Source organism: Podarcis pityusensis (genome assembly GCF_964106645.2).
Source record: "Podarcis pityusensis genome assembly, chromosome: 4".
Lineage (NCBI taxonomy): Eukaryota > Metazoa > Chordata > Lepidosauria > Squamata > Lacertidae > Podarcis > Podarcis pityusensis.
The window spans coordinates 94502509-94517944 of NC_138027.1; the positions used below are offsets into that span (position 1 = coordinate 94502509).

The 15436-nt window shown below is 47.2% G+C and overlaps 1 protein-coding gene and 1 long non-coding RNA gene across 2 annotated transcripts in view; one reads left to right on the forward strand and one right to left on the reverse strand.

Annotated features, from left to right (window-relative positions):
• Nucleotides 1–303: 303 nt before the first annotated feature.
• LOC308475959 lies at nt 304–11649 on the reverse strand. The gene is made up of 3 exons (XR_013985583.1): nt 11339–11649; nt 10195–10394; nt 304–1912 (listed from the first exon to the last, which is right to left on the reverse strand). It is a non-coding gene; the product is annotated as an uncharacterized lncRNA (long non-coding RNA).
• CLDN10 (claudin 10) overlaps nt 10775–15436 on the forward strand; it is a 64397-nt gene continuing 59735 nt past the window's right edge. Inside the window, exon 1 of the mRNA XM_081003304.1 lies at nt 10775–11202. Within this exon, the coding sequence (XP_080859430.1) occupies nt 10989–11202 (214 nt within the window). The 5' untranslated portion in view covers nt 10775–10988. The remainder of the gene's footprint in view (nt 11203–15436) is intronic.

Consider the following 15436-nt stretch of genomic DNA (forward strand, 5'->3'; position numbering starts at 1 on the left):
ATCCTGGATCCAGCAAGGGTTAAAAATCTGTTTCAATCCTGAAAAGGTCAGGTAAGTTTCTTTGTGGCCTTAAAGGTAAAGGGACCCCTGACCATCAGATCCAGTCGTGGCCGACTCTTGGGTTGCGACGCTCATCTCGCTTTATTGGCCGAGGGAGCCGGCGTACAGCTTCCGGGTCATGTGGCCAGCATGACTAAGCCGCTTCTGGCGAACCAGAGCAGCGCACGGAAACGCCATTTACCTTCCCGCTGGGGTGGTACCTATTTATCTACTTGCACTTTGACGTGCTTTTGAACTGCTAGGTTGGCAGGAGCAGGGACCGAACAACGGGATTCGAACCGCCGACCTTCTGATTGGTAAGTCCTAGGCTCTGTGGTTTAATCCACAGCGCCACCCGTGTCCCTACCTAAGTGCCACTGATCTACCTTCTTTATTTAATTTATCTATTTCATTTATAATACCGCTTTTGTCTTCCAAAGATCTCAAGGTGGTGTACGTGGTTCTCCTCCTCCTCATTTCATCCTTACAACAACCCTGTGAGGTAGGTCAGGCTAAGAGATGGCGACTGGCCCAAGATCACCTAGGTTGTTTCATGGCTGAATGGGAATTCAAACGCTGTTCTCCCAAGTCCTAGTCCAACCCTCTAACCATTACGCCACACTGGCTCTCCCAGCCGTGTCTTATGATACATAGGAAGTTGCAGTGTGCCAGAGGGCAAAGGGATGGGCCTTTTCCCGCACCCAGCTGGTAGTTAGAAGGCAAAAACAGAGTGTATGAAAGCTGAGCTAGAAATGAGCAGTAGCCAGAGAGTCAGACCCCAGCTTGATTCAGGTTTGATTCTAATGCAGTTGAATGCCCACTGTCCCCACCCCCATAATTTTTATTTTGTTTTACATTTTAGAATATTCATTTAAATACAGTGGTACCTCGGGTTACATACGCTTCAGGTTACATATGCTTCAGGTTACAGACTCCGCTAACCTAGAAATAGTGCTTCAGGTTAAGAACTTTGCTTCAGGATGAGAACAGAAATCGTGCTCCAGCGGCATGGCGGCAGCCGGAGGCCCCATTAGCTAAAGTGGTGCTTCAGGTTAAGAACAGTTTCAGGTTAAGTACGGACCTCCGGAACGAGTTAAGTACTTAACCTGAGGTACCACTGTAGCCTTAAAGTATCAATGACTTCTCTTCTTCTCTTTCCATGGTTCATTTTGCATAACCTAAATCCCTGCATGTTTTACATAAACTAAACCATTCAGTATTCCATTATTACAGCCGTCAAAACTTATTTACACGGTTGAATTTATCTTAATGCTGCCCACATTTTCAAGTGTACACAATTTCCCCCATATATTCAATAAACATTTTCCAATCTTCTTTAAATGTATGTTCTTCTTGTTCCCTTATTCTATATGTTACCATAAGTCTGCAAGCTGTGCATATTCTGTCAGCTTGAGCTGCCATTCTTCTTTGGTTGAGACCTCACTCGTACTCCATTTTGGGGCTAACAAAACACGGGCTGCGGTAGTGGCATACATACATAACCTTTTTTGACACCTGGGAATTTCCGTCTGAATTATCCCCAACGAAAAGGACTCTGTGGTGGTGGTGTTGTTTTGGAAAAGTACTTTTAAACAATTTTTTCAATTCATTATGAATTGTTTCCCAATACTCTTTTCTTATTATGAATAATAAGAATATTATGTTTCATTTCTTGCCGTGTTTCACTTGGCCTGCCCGAGTCCACGTCACATGTCCATCTTATTGCTTCTTCTACGGAGCTTATGCAAACTAACAGGGTTGGGCAGTAATAGGAGAGGGATCATTACCAAAAGCTATGTGACCCGCCAGCCTCCTGACAATCCAAAGGCCCATTTGTCTACCAGGATAAAGTTGTTATTCACGCATTACAGCGCTGCAAGATTACAAAAGGAAGGTTCAAATAGATTAACACATTAGCTTTTAACTTTGAAATAAATTACTTAAAATTATTAATTAACTTCCTCCTCCTCCCACTTCAAAACTTTTAAGGGTTGTAATCAGTGAGGAATAAACTCACAGGTCCCAGATTCGCGTGCCCCCTGCCCCCACCCCAGCTTGTGTACAGCAGTGGAAATGGCTTCATGCAGCTGTTCTGCCTCTTTTGCGGCAAATCACATCTCCCCCTGCCAACCAGTGCACCACCCCGGGGGGGGGGGGGAGAGACATGTACTTGTATCTTTCGCCTTCTTGATTGGAAAGAAAACCCCAGGAGGAAAAATGATTAGGAAGCCTTTCTCTTCACTAGTCTTTTGGTTAATACTGCAGTCTCTGTGTCTGTTTGGGGGGTTTTTTAAGCAGTGACAACAAAAACTTCCATAATTCCGGGGGAAATGTTAGCATGACACGTAGTTTAAACGGCAGGAAACGAGAGGAATTTAAGAATATAAGCATTGCCTTTCTAGATCAGACCTACCTCAATTTAGTCGAGAATTCAGACAATTCAATCAGGATCTATCTTCTTAACTTTACCATTCTCAAGCTTTGCCCTCAAGCTTTGTGTGGATATAATTTTCAGGGTTTCAGCCAGCCAGACACGCCCTTGGGTTGCCTTAAAAGTAGTGCTGTACAAAGTCTAGCATATTTAGGTGACAATGAAATATGATGATGATGATGATGATGATGGTGATGACAGGTGCTAAGGAAAAGTGTACCTTATTGCCACCATGGAAGTCAATTTAAACAGTTGCAGTACAAACTAATGGCCGATTGATCTACAGCTTTACTCCCAATGCAATCTAAAATTACTGAAATGGTCCAAAAGTTAGAAGATACAGTAGGCATGGGAAATTTCACCATGTTACTGGAAATGAAGCATCTAGAGAACAGAACTTTGTGTACTGCTGCAAAATTGTCTGCATCTGTTTTCTAAGTGACATCCCATGATGTCCCACGGGGCTTTTCTTAACAAGAGGGCTCACTGTGGCATTGTAACCACAATTTAAAAGGGTTTTTTTTATGTTCTCTTCATTTATACTAAGCAGTTCAGGACATACATATATTGATCGTGACATTTCAAACAAAACTTTCATAACTCTGAAAAATTATACCCACTGTGAATTAGAATTTTATTATGCCAATGAAGGCTGAATGAATGAATTAGAATTTTGAAAATGTACATAAGAGCATCTTTCTAAAATGGAGTCTTCAATGTGGGGTTCTACAGGGTCCATGTGATATTAAGAAAAGGCAAAGGACCCCTGGACAGTTAAGTCCAGTCAAAGGCAACTATGGGGTTGCAGCGCTCATCTCGCTTTCAGGCCGAGGGAGCCGGCGTTTCTCCACAGACAGCTTTTCGGGTCATGTGGCCAGCTTCTGGTGCAATGGAACACCATGAAGGAAACCAGAACACACGGAAACGCCGTTTACCTTCCCATAGCAGTGGTACCTATTTATCTACTTGCACTGACGTGCTTTTGAACTACTAGGTTGGCAGGAACTAGAACAGAGCAATGGGAGCTCACTCCGTCTTGGGGATTTGAACCACCAACCTTCTGATCAACAAACCCAAGATGCTTGGTGGTTTAGACCACATAACATCTACAAGAAAACACTGAGGATGTTGTCAGCAATATGCTAGTAACACCCAGCTCTACTTCTCCTTTGCAGGTGTGGCAATGGATGTGCTGGAAGGATGACTTGGCTAGGTAGTGGACCGGATGAGAGCCAATAGAGTGTTCAATTCAGATAAGGCACCATTAGTGGTTTCCTGGACCAGATGGATAGGAGGTTGCCTGCTCTTGGTGGGGTTACACTCTCTCTGAAGGAGCAGGTATGCAGCTTGGGTCCATCACTGTCGCTTGAGGTCCAGGTGGCCTCAGTGGCATGGAATGTCTTTCATCAGCTTTGGCTGGTGGCCCAGCTGTGCCCCTATCTGGACAAGGGACAGCCTAACTTCTGCTGCCTGAGCTCTAGTAACCTGTAAATTAGATTACTGCAATATGTTTTGCATGAGGCTACCTTTGAAGATAGTTCTGAAAGTGCAGCTTGTGCACAATTCAGCCAGCCAGGTTCCTCGCAGGGACAAGGCGGTCGGAGCACATAACACCAATCCTGGCAACACAAAGCCCTCACTCTGGATAGAGGAAACTGAAAATAGAAATACTCGTCTTTCGGAGACTGGAGAAAATGAGGAAGGATTTGGTAGGAGACACTTCCTGGCGTAATAGTCAAAGGAGATCTCCCCAGATTTCCAAGTCTCTTTGAGGATGATTTTGAAAGACCTCATCGCTTACTAGGCCTAAAGCAGAAAAATGAACTGCCCAATATATACCGTATATTAGAATACGTTTTGCAGATGTCTGAGAAAGGAAGAACTATATCAAGTGCTGTGCCATTTTAAAGAACTTAATACAAAAGAAAAGTGATACATATTCATCAGGGTATGTATGTGCCCAGACATTCTTTATAGTAGCAGAGAAGTGAAGTCTGGTATAGGGCTACAGTACCTAGGCAGAATTCTTCATCACTGGATGTAATGAGTATGAGTTACTTGTGCGTAAACTGGTGCCTCTCTAGGCTAATTTGCCTTGTTAAACCTTTCTGACTGCACAGCCCTTTCTCATCATGACTGTCTCAGTCACTAGCAGAATCCGTCAGTGGGCGTTTCTTGAATCTCTTCCAACATAAGAGTTGTTTGACACCCAATCTCCTCCGCCTCTCACTGCGCGGGAGCCTTCTGCGCAGGGTGGGCGTGGGTAGTGGGGGACCTGTCCCCTCCTCACTGAGTTCCAGTGAAGAGTCCGTGAGCCCTCTCTCCGATTTTCCCATCTGCTCACTTTTGTTCCTGGTGTTGCGCTTAAATGCTTCCCCCTCCACTGAGTCGCCTCTCCCCCTGCTGCTGGGTCCTTCTCCCGCATCATCCAGGAGCCTCCCCTTCGCCTCCCGCTCTGATGTCAGTTCCCTGACATCCACCTCCCCCCCAGAATCCCCTCCACCCCTGGGCCGACCTGTGGGACCAACTTCGTCCCCTTCGTCGGCCGAGGAGGCGGGGAAACCCCGGAAGGAACTGTCACCATCTTCTGTGGGTTCGAAACCCGCTTCCCAATCGCTCTTCCACCTACCAACGGGGTGGTCTTCCCCGTCTGATGCTTCTTCCTCCGAAACCTCTCCTCCCTCCTCGGAGTCAGAAAATCCCTCAAAAACCTCTTCCTTATCTGTGGTTCCAAATTGCTCCTCCCAGAATCTCTCCAGGGGTTTGGGTTTGTCCGGGAACCGGCGGTGGAATACCTCCACCAGATACCTGTCCTCGACGGCTTCCGTGGGGACCCACGTGTTTTCGGACCTGGGTTCCCCTTCCCACGCTACCAAATACTTCACGCGGCGTCCCACCCACCTTGAGTCCAGTATTTCCGTGGCCCTGTGGTGGTGTTCCCTTTCTTCTACCTGCGGGTGTGTGGTGACTTCTCCCTCTTGCCCCTGGAATTCCCGCCCTTCCCTATGCGGTGAAAGCAGGGACCTATGGAAAACTGGGTGTATTTTCATGCTATCAGGCAACTTGAGCTTAAATGTCACGGGATTAACTTGCTGTGTTACCTCAAAAGGTCCCAGCCGTCTGGGCTGCAACTTCTTGCACCCCCCTTTGAAAGGTAGCCCTTGGGTGGACAACCACACCCGGTCCCCCACCCGTATGGTCTCCCCTTCCCTGCGGTGCTTGTCTGCCTGCCTCTTGTAAGTTTCCTTGGCCCGCTCCAAGTTCATCTTAAGTTGCTGGTGTAGGGCCTCCATTTCTTCCACAAACTGCTCTGCGGCGGGTAAGCTCCAGCTTTCCTCCCCACTCCCCGGGAAGGCCCTGGGATGACACCCATGGTTGGCCATGAATGGGCTCATTCCCGTGGACACGTGTTCCGCGTTGTTGTACGCGAATTCAGCCAGCGCTAGTTTTTCTACCCAATCGTTCTGCCTCTCGCTGACATAGCAGCGTAGGTATTGCTGGAGTATACTGTTCGCTCTTTCTGCTTGCCCGTTGGTCTCTGGGTGTCTCGCCGTCGAGAAACCCACCTCCACCTGCAGTAAGCTCATGAGTTTCCTCCAGAACCGGGAAGTAAATTGTTTTCCGCGGTCGGAGATAACCCTCAAGGGGGCGCCATGCAGCCGGAATATGTGCTCCACAAACAACCGGGCTGTTTCCTCTGCCGTTACAGCATGTGAGCAAGCTATAAAATGGCACATTTTTGTCAGTAGGTCAACCACTACCATGACTGCTGTCTTTCCCTGGGACTTGGGCAAATCTGTCATAAAATCAATGGATACCACCTCCCAGGGTTTCCCCGGCGTGGGTAAGGGTTCCAGCAATCCTGTGGGGGCAGCCCGCTCCCCCTTTGCCCTTTGGCAGCAGTCGCACCCCCGTACATATTCCCGTACATCCTCCCTCACCCTGGGCCACCAGAACTGCCTGGTCACAAGCATCATGGTTTTGTGCTGCCCAAAGTGCCCTGCTGTGGGGTTGTCGTGGAGTTGTTTGAGTACCTTTCCCCTCAGGGTCTCCCCCGGTACGTACAGCGCTCCCCTATAGTACAGTACCCCTTCCTTCTCCTCAAACCCTTCTTGAGTCCCTCTTCCGTCTCGTAGTTCCCGGATTTTAGTTTGCGCGAACGCGTCGTTTCTGGTCAGCCCGGCTAGTTCTCGTTTCCCCACCAAAGTTCCCCCACACACCCATCGGTCCTCGGGGATCACGTGTCGTTTCTCTGGCGGCCCCTCTCCTTCCAGGTACTCCGGTTTACGCGAGAGAGCGTCTGCTCTTACGTTTTCTTCTCCGGGCACGTAGCGGATTTCAAAGAAAAACTTGGAGAACTCCTGTGCCCATCGAATCTGTCTCTGGTTGAGTACTCGTGCGGTTCTCCAGTACTCCAAGTTCTTGTGATCTGTGCAAACCTGGATCTGTTGTTGCGCCCCTATCAGTAGATGACGCCAACAACGAAAGGCCGCGTAGATTGCCAGCAGTTCGCGGTCATACACTGTATAGTTTTGCTCCGACTTGCTCAGTTTTCTGGAGAAAAAGGCACACGGTTTCCATTCCTGCTTTCCCTTCCCTGGCTGCAAAAGGACCGCCCCTACGGCTCTGTCGGACGCGTCGGTCTCTAGCCTCAGGGGTTTCTCCAGATCTACGTGCAGGAGTTGCTCTTCCGATGCGAACGCCTTCTTCAGTTTTTCGAAGGATTGCTGGGCCTCTTCTGTCCACACAAACTTCTTTTTGCTACTGAGACAATCCGTGATGGGCGCTGTCAAGTGGGCGAAGTTCTTGATGAACTTCCTGTAGAAGTTGCTGAACCCTAGGAACCTCTGTACGTCCTTCCGTGTTTTGGGAGCCTTCCACTCCAGCACTGCCTGCACCTTGCTTGGGTCCATCGCTAAGCCTTTGTCAGACAACTTGTACCCCAGAAACTCGACTTCTCTGGCGTGAAACTGACATTTTTCCAGCTTGACCCACAACTGGTGCTTTTGCAGTCGTTGTAACACTTCCCTGACGTCTCTAACATGTTGTTCCTCTTTGTCCGAATAAATTAAGACGTCGTCCAAGAAGGCTACGCAGTTCTTGTACAGCAGAGACCCCAACACGTGGTGCATGAAAGCTTGAAAACAGGCGGAGCCCGACTGTAATCCAAAAGGCATAACTAAGTACTCAAAGGCACCTAGGGGTGTGAACATTGTGGTCTTCCATTCGTCCCCCTCCCTCATCCTGATCAAATTGTATGCGCCCCTGAGGTCCAGCTTGGTAAAAATTTTGCCTTTCCTCACTCGCGTTAAAATGTCGTCAATCCTGGGCATTGGGAAGGTCACGTGTTCTGACACCAAATTGACAGCTCTATAGTCCACTACGAGCCTGGGTTTATTTGTGTCCTTTTTGTCCACAAAGAACACGGGACTGCCCCCTACTGCCTTTGATTCTCTTATGAAGCCTCTTTTCAGGTTCTTGTCGATAAATTCTCGCAACTCCTTCATCTCCCTGTCTGACATGGCGTACAGCTTACCCACTGGCAGCTGAGCCCCCGGAAGCAAGTTGATCTGGCAGTCAAAGGGCCTATGGGGTGGCAGTCTATCTGCCTCTTTTTCGCTGAAGACCTCCCGCAGATCTGCATATTGTGGCGGCACCTCCCCTTTCCGCTCCACCGCCATCCCAGCCACCCTGGCCACGGTCATTCTTGGGGCTTCCCCCCCTAGACAGTGTTCCAGGCAGTAAGCTGACCCAAAGGTGACTGTCCTCTGATGCCACGCCACCACTGGATCATGTTGTGTTAACCAGCTCATCCCTAATATTATTGGGGGTCCTGCTAGCGAGGCGACGTGAAAGGCGGTGGTCTCCGAGTGCCTGGACACCCTCATTCTCATTGGCGGGGTTTGGTGTGTCACTTCCCCTCCTAGAAGCTCCCTGCCATCAATGGTGGTCACTTGCAAGGGAAAATCCAAAGGCAGTAAGTGGAGCTGGTGCTCTAATGCAAAGTCCTTGCTGAAGAAATTACATGAGCTGCCTGAATCCAGCATGCCTTTCACCTTGACTGGGTGCCCGTTCGGGAGTTCTAGCACCACTTCGATGGCTATTGCCGCCTTGGGGGGGTCTGGTTGGGGCACTTTTACTGGTAGCTGGCTTGGCTGTTGTGCCCCTTGATTGGCAGCCAAGCGTTCCCGTTTCCCTGTTCCTGTTCCTTTACCACCTCCTCCTCACCCCCTGCGGTTCCCACCATTCCTTGCCAAGCCTTTCTTTGAGGGCAGGCTCTGGCAAAATGGCCTGGACGCTGGCAAAGGTAACACCTTTTGGAGGTTTTCCAATCCTTTCCCTCCTTCTTGCGCCCTTCGCTGGTGCTTGAAACTTCCCCCGCGCGCGCCCCATCTATTTCCATTGGCTCTGCTGGCGGGGAGGGCTGCCTTGGTATTTCAGGAATGCGGTAGTCAGGGCAACGTTGCTCTCTCCCTTCCCGCCTCTCCTGGGCGCGCGCTTCCTGGCGCACGCCAATCGCAAGCACAGCCTTGGTCAGCTGATCCATCCCCTGTGGGCGGGGTGCGCGGGAAAGTTCATCCTTAACCGTTGGGGACAACCCCTTCTCGAATAACATCTGTATGGGTTCGGAGCCCAGTACCCACCCTAGGCGGTGAACTATCATGGCAAAGCGCGACCAGTAGTCCCTAACTGACTGGCTCCCCTGTTTACAGTTCATCAATTCCCGCTTTGTCACACTTTTTTGAACATCAGTGGAAAACATCGCGTCCATCGCTTGGAAGAATTTCCTCAGGTCCTGCATGGCGGAATTCTGCGTCGCCATAAGGGGTCTGACCCCTTCCCTGGCCCCGTCCTGCAGGTGACCCACAACATATGCCACCCGCGCCGCGTCGTCTTCAAAATCGTTATGCTGCAATTCCAATGCGTACTCTATTTCCGTTTTAAACGCACTGTATTCTTGCGGCTTCCCCCCAAACTTGTGCACCAGTCCCGGTACCTTCCTTGCTATGGGGGTGGGTCTGACCTGTGCATCTTGAGACCGCCTTTCGTCCAGCCGTGCCGTCAGAATGGCCACATGCTGCTCCAAATCTCGGTTCCTCTCCTCCAGCGTTTGCCCTCCAGCTGCTCCCCCTTGGGTGCCTGCTTCTCCGGGCTTGCTCATGATGCTGCCTGCCTGCTGCTGCGCACGAGCAACTTTTCAGGGACTGACGGATTGCTGTAATGAGTATGAGTTACTCGTGCGTAAACTGGTGCCTCTCTAGGCTAATTTGCCTTGTTAAACCTTTCTGACTGCACAGCCCTTTCTCATCATGACTGTCTCAGTCACTAGCAGAATCCGTCAGTGGGCGTTTCTTGAATCTCTTCCAACATAAGAGTTGTTTGACACCCAATCTCCTCCGCCTCTCACTGCGCGGGAGCCTTCTGCGCAGGGTGGGCGTGGGTAGTGGGGGACCTGTCCCCTCCTCACTGAGTTCCAGTGAAGTGTCCGTGAGCCCTCTCTCCAATTTTCCCATCTGCTCACTTTTGTTCCTGGTGTTGCGCTTAAATGCTTCCCCCTCCACTGAGTCGCCTCTCCCCCTGCTGCTGGGTCCTTCTCCAGCATCATCCAGGAGCCTCCCCTTCGCCTCCCGCTCTGATGTCAGTTCCCTGACACTGGAGCTAATGGTGAAGCACAGGGGGAAATGGATGTTGACATTGACAAAAACACAAGAAGATTTGCTTACCTCATAGGGCAGATCTCCATTAACACTGAGATTAAGGAGGAGAAAGCTTTATAATTCAGCTTTATAATTCTAGCAGTCTGTCAGGTGGGTCCATAATACTCATATTTTACAGATGGAAAGCCGGCAGAGAACCACCACTTTGCCCTGGTCATTTCACAAGTTCCTGGCATAACTCACATCTGGCTGATGCCACAATACATCTGTAAAACAAATCAATAGGCAAGACGAGTACCTTCAGATACTGTGATGTGTATATGCTAAAGACAGGACTCATTTTAATTATGCAATTCCTTTAAAGACGGGGGGGGGGGGCGACGACTGGTGAAGGGAGCCAGTCTTGAAGCATGCCTGAGTTTCTTTCACGACCTTTTGCTAAAATAATTGTCAAGTGCTACTGTGCAACTTGGACTCTGCACTTTTTCTCTCTTTTTTTAGCAATGAGCTGTTTTGCGTTTGAGCTTAACTAAAAATTAAGCATTAACTTATATGACAGAATGCCAGAAGAGAAATACATATATATATATTCAAAAACTAGCCTTCCTGGAATTGCAAATTAATAACGTCAATACTGCTATCTGTTGCCATTGCTAAATATTGCTAAGCCAATACGGTGCACCCTGAAAGCATGAGGCTCATGATTTCAGATGCTAGCCAGACATGAAGAAAAACAAAATTTGCATCTGCATTGACACTTGTTCCCTTGTGTAATTTGCTAATGTTGTACTAGACAGCGAAAAGTGTGCTCCTCTTCCCGTTGTGGCAGAACAAGCCGCTGGAGATTTCACCCCGGGAACATGTCCGGAGTACAGATTATAGCATTCGCCCTTTGTTTTTGTGGAATAGGAGCGATTATTGCAGCCACGGTCTCAAACGAATGGAAAGTGACCAGCAGGGCTTCGTCTGTGATCACAGCGACGTGGGTCTTCCAGGGTCTCTGGATGAATTGTGCAGGAAATGCCCTGGGTGCTTTTCACTGCAGACCTCACCTGACCATCTTCAAAATAGAGAGTAAGTGAAAGGGAACTAGAGGGTGGGTATCTATATGTATGTGTGGATCTTGTTAGATGGGGCACGAATACGGCTTTCGTGATACTTGTAAAGGGGGGTACATGCTTAGATTAGGATGCTTGTTTGAGTCATTGACATTTGAGATTTGGAATGGGGGACCGCTGGGAGGCTAGCATGAGCCCTGTTTTCTTGGCCACCGCTCTTTACTCCCTTCGTTGCTGCCGCCGCTGCCATTTCTGCTGCTTATGGTCTTCAACGCTCACAAAATCAAACGTAAACAGTTCCTCCTGTAGCCACTTCATCTCTTCGTTAATATCCACTTAATCCTTCTCTTGATGTTACGGTCGAGCCTTGGTTCTCAAATGGCTCCATTTTCAAACGTTTTGGTTCCCGAACGCCGAAAACACGGAAATACAAATGCTCAGGTTTTTGAACGTTTTTCGGAACCGAAATGTCCGACGCAGCTTCCGCTTGAGTGCAAGAAGCACTTGCAGCCAATCAGAAGCCGTGCCTCGATTGTTGAACATTTCAGAAGTCAAACGGTCTTCTGGAACGGATTACGTTTGACAACCAAGGTTTGACTGTAGTCCATACTCACAGCTGACCTTTATTCTTTCCTTACATACAGCACCTCTGTTATTTATCATAAATACAAAATCCATTTCAAATCCTTCATAAACGTTGTTCTCAGACCTGGTGTGTTGGGAGAGTTAATTGCTATCTTCCTTTGTCCAGTTTAGTTCAGGAGGAAGTGATAGACATATGTTTGCAACAGGAGCAGGGAACCTGTTTTTCCCCCCTAAGAAATTGTATTAAAGTAATTTGGTCTGATCTGTAATAATTTGGAAAACTAATAAAAAATAATATTAAGTAAACATAAACAAGGACATTGCCAGGCTTCTTAGCATTCATCAGGGATGTCCAACAGGTTGATCGCGATGTACTGGTAGATCCCCAGGAGGTTTTGGTAGATCATGGTCGATCTCTGGGTCCTTTTCCTTATCATTGGTAAAACAGAATCCGTCTTTCCTCCTTCCTAAAAAAAGCCCAACAACTTTGACCTGAACCCCTAAAAGGGGGGTAGATCACTGCCAGTTTTTAATTCTGAGTAGATTGCAGTCTCTTGGGAGTTGGCCACCCCTGGTATACATCAACCATGTTTATATGTACATGGTCACTAATGCCTGTTAACATCAAATACAAAATGGTAGCAGCAACAGGCAAGGAGATAACCCCAGGCAGAGGCCACCAGAATGGCATAAAGGTAAAGTAAAGGGACCCCTGACCATTAGGTCCAGTCGTGGCCAACTCTGGGGTTGCGGTGCTCATCTCGCTTTATTGGCCGAGGGAGCCGGCGTACAGCTTCCGGGTCACGTGGCCAGCATGACTAAGCCGCTTCTGGCGAACCAGAGCAGCACCCGGAAACAACGTTTACCTTCCCGCCAGAGCGGTACCTATTTATCTATTTGCACTTTTACGTGCTTTCAAACTGCTAGGTTGGCAGGAGCAGGGACCGAGCAACGGGAGCTCACCCCGTCGCAGGGATTCAAACCGCCGACCTTCTGATCGTTAAGTCCTAGGCTCTGTGGTTTAACCCACAGCGCCACCCGCGTCCCAACCAGAATGGCATACTTGGGTCTAAAAGAGCAGCAAGTTGCTCAGATGGATCAAATCCTGTTTGGGAAGATGTTTCAGAAGTTCCTATCCCAGACCTTACACAGCCCAGTTCAATATTTTGAGTGTGTGTGGTTGCGTTTCACAAGTGCATTTTATTCTTTTGCTAGTTACGCTGTTTCAAATGTGCCTTTTATATTTGACTTCACTTAGTAAAGCTTTCTTTTGAAATGTTTAAGGTAATTTTTTTTCTTAACTTTGCTCTCCTAAATGTGAATTCTGCAGTTGACCTCCTTAAAAAAAAATTAGGATAATATTTGAGTTTCCTATTAATTATGTTTGAATGAATGTTAATTGTATTTAAATGTATACTTTATATTTGACTTTCTTCAGCAGTGTTTTATTCTGAATTGTTTTATCTGCTGTTTTCATGTAGGTTTTAAACTACTTTGAGATTACCTCCCCCTTAAAAATATAAAACAGTATAGAAATGATATTATTATTAATAATAATAATAATGATAATAATAATAATTTCCTTCTTTGATAACTTGCAATACTTTTGAAATAAATTAAAATGTTATAAAGCTACTTGCTTGCAACCCTTTGAAATAGCAATTATGGATCCAGGATCTCTACAATTAGATGCTTCCACACCGAAGACAAACTTTATGTCCATGATAGGGCGATAGGGCTAATCCAGGTAACGGATCTAGATCATGAATCTATAAATTTACTGGATGTGAACAAACTTTCTGCCTTACCACTTGGAGAGTTGATGCACCAGTGTCGGCAAAAGCTACCTTGGGGCTAAAGAGCTCAACCTGAAAATTCGGTTCTTGTACAGTACGGAATAGAGGCCAAGAAAAATCATTATCCTTCTCTTGTGCCTATTAATCCATCCTTACTTATTTGTGACCTTTCCGATCTATTCTACCCAAACTAAGGAGAACCACCATTGTTCTTCATTTGTCAAAACAAGGGATTGTTACAGAGGCGGCTTCCTTGAGATTAATAGTCTTTTTGTACCTGGAAAATCTGAGACAAGTAATACCGCAGGCCTCCCACATTCAGGGTAGATCTCTATCTCTGACAGCAGCAGCATGCTAATTTTGAGGAGCTTTAGCACACATGAGGGGTAAAGGATAAGGAGAGTTTTAGCCATATGTCTGACAGCAAGAGAGTGTTAAAATTCTCTTCATTATCTGTCTGCAGTGCTTTTTTCTAGGGGAATGCAGAGGTACGCATAGCCCTAAACATTTTGGGAATCTTTGTACTTTTGTCCATTTCCTGTATTTATTTTCCCCGATTTGAACTATAAAATGGTGATTTTCTTGAGTCAAAATGACAGTACCCCTAAACATTCTTAAAGAAAAAAATCACTGTCAGGAATGGATTTCCCCAGTTTACCAAGTAGTCGCACATGCACTAGGGCAACTTGGTTAATAGCCGTCATTGCCCACATCCACACAAAACAAAACCGAGTCTTAGCATACATGTGCTACCATCTGAAGAAGAGATTGCAGCTGGTTTGCTCCCTCCTAGGCTTTTTAGGTTAGTGTGGCAGCTAAGTCAGGTTTGGCTTAGCATGTTGTCTGAACCTAGGATTTTGCTTCAAGTCTCTTGAAATATACTCGGAGTCAAGAGTGGATTCATTCAGCTCATAGTGGTGTGGAGGAATGGAAGTTCCCCCAGAATGTCTGCTTTATATACATTGTTTACAGAATGGGCCCCACGTGATTGGTTAATTCCGGGATTCACCTGTAGGCCAATCAGGTTGCGGATTCACATCCACCTGGAGCTGGATTGGGTGGCTCCTGTGAACCAATCAGATTACTGTATTCTGGACCCTATTGTTCTAGGACCAATCAGACTGCTGCCTTTTGGATCCTATTCAACTCAGTACATAACATCTCTTTTTAACCATGAACTGCAGTCACCCAGTTCTAAGCTAAGGAGAAATTAGGCTAGGCTGTTGATGTCGAAATGCAGCTCTCATTTATTTATTTTTTTGCATTTCTGCTTTCGGTAACTGGTAGGCTCCACTCTCCTCCCGTCCCACAGACTTCTCGCTTATCACCTGGAATGCAGAATTTATGGCTTCCGACCAGTGCTCCCTTCAGGCTTGTAAATGCTCTTTCCAGTCTTCAGGGGAAGAATGCTATTGCTTTTGTAGCCAAAACGGCACAGCCAATAAACAACTGGGAATGGAGAGGCTGGGATCTTGATAATTCCCTTTCGAATCCTTCAGTAAGTACGGATAACACAGATGGCCATAGCAAGCCTATATTGCTGTTTGTTACTGTGAGCCTTTTAAGATTAGTTTAATTTTAACACGCCAAGTAATGACAATAATCACGGTGCTCCAAGCATTTACGAATCCCCGGGAGAAAAAGCTACGCAGCCCTTGAGCCACTTCTTTCTGCTAGGAGCTTGTAGCTTATATTCAGAGAAAGAAGCCCGTTGATAACAGCGCTTGCTCAAATGAGTTGGCAGCAGCAGCGATGCTAATTTTAAACACACTGTGCAAGCACTTCCAATGTATAGTATTACACTAAGTGAAATAAGGCACTGATCAGAAATCAAGCATTTTAAACTATCGGTTAGGATAATCTCATAAT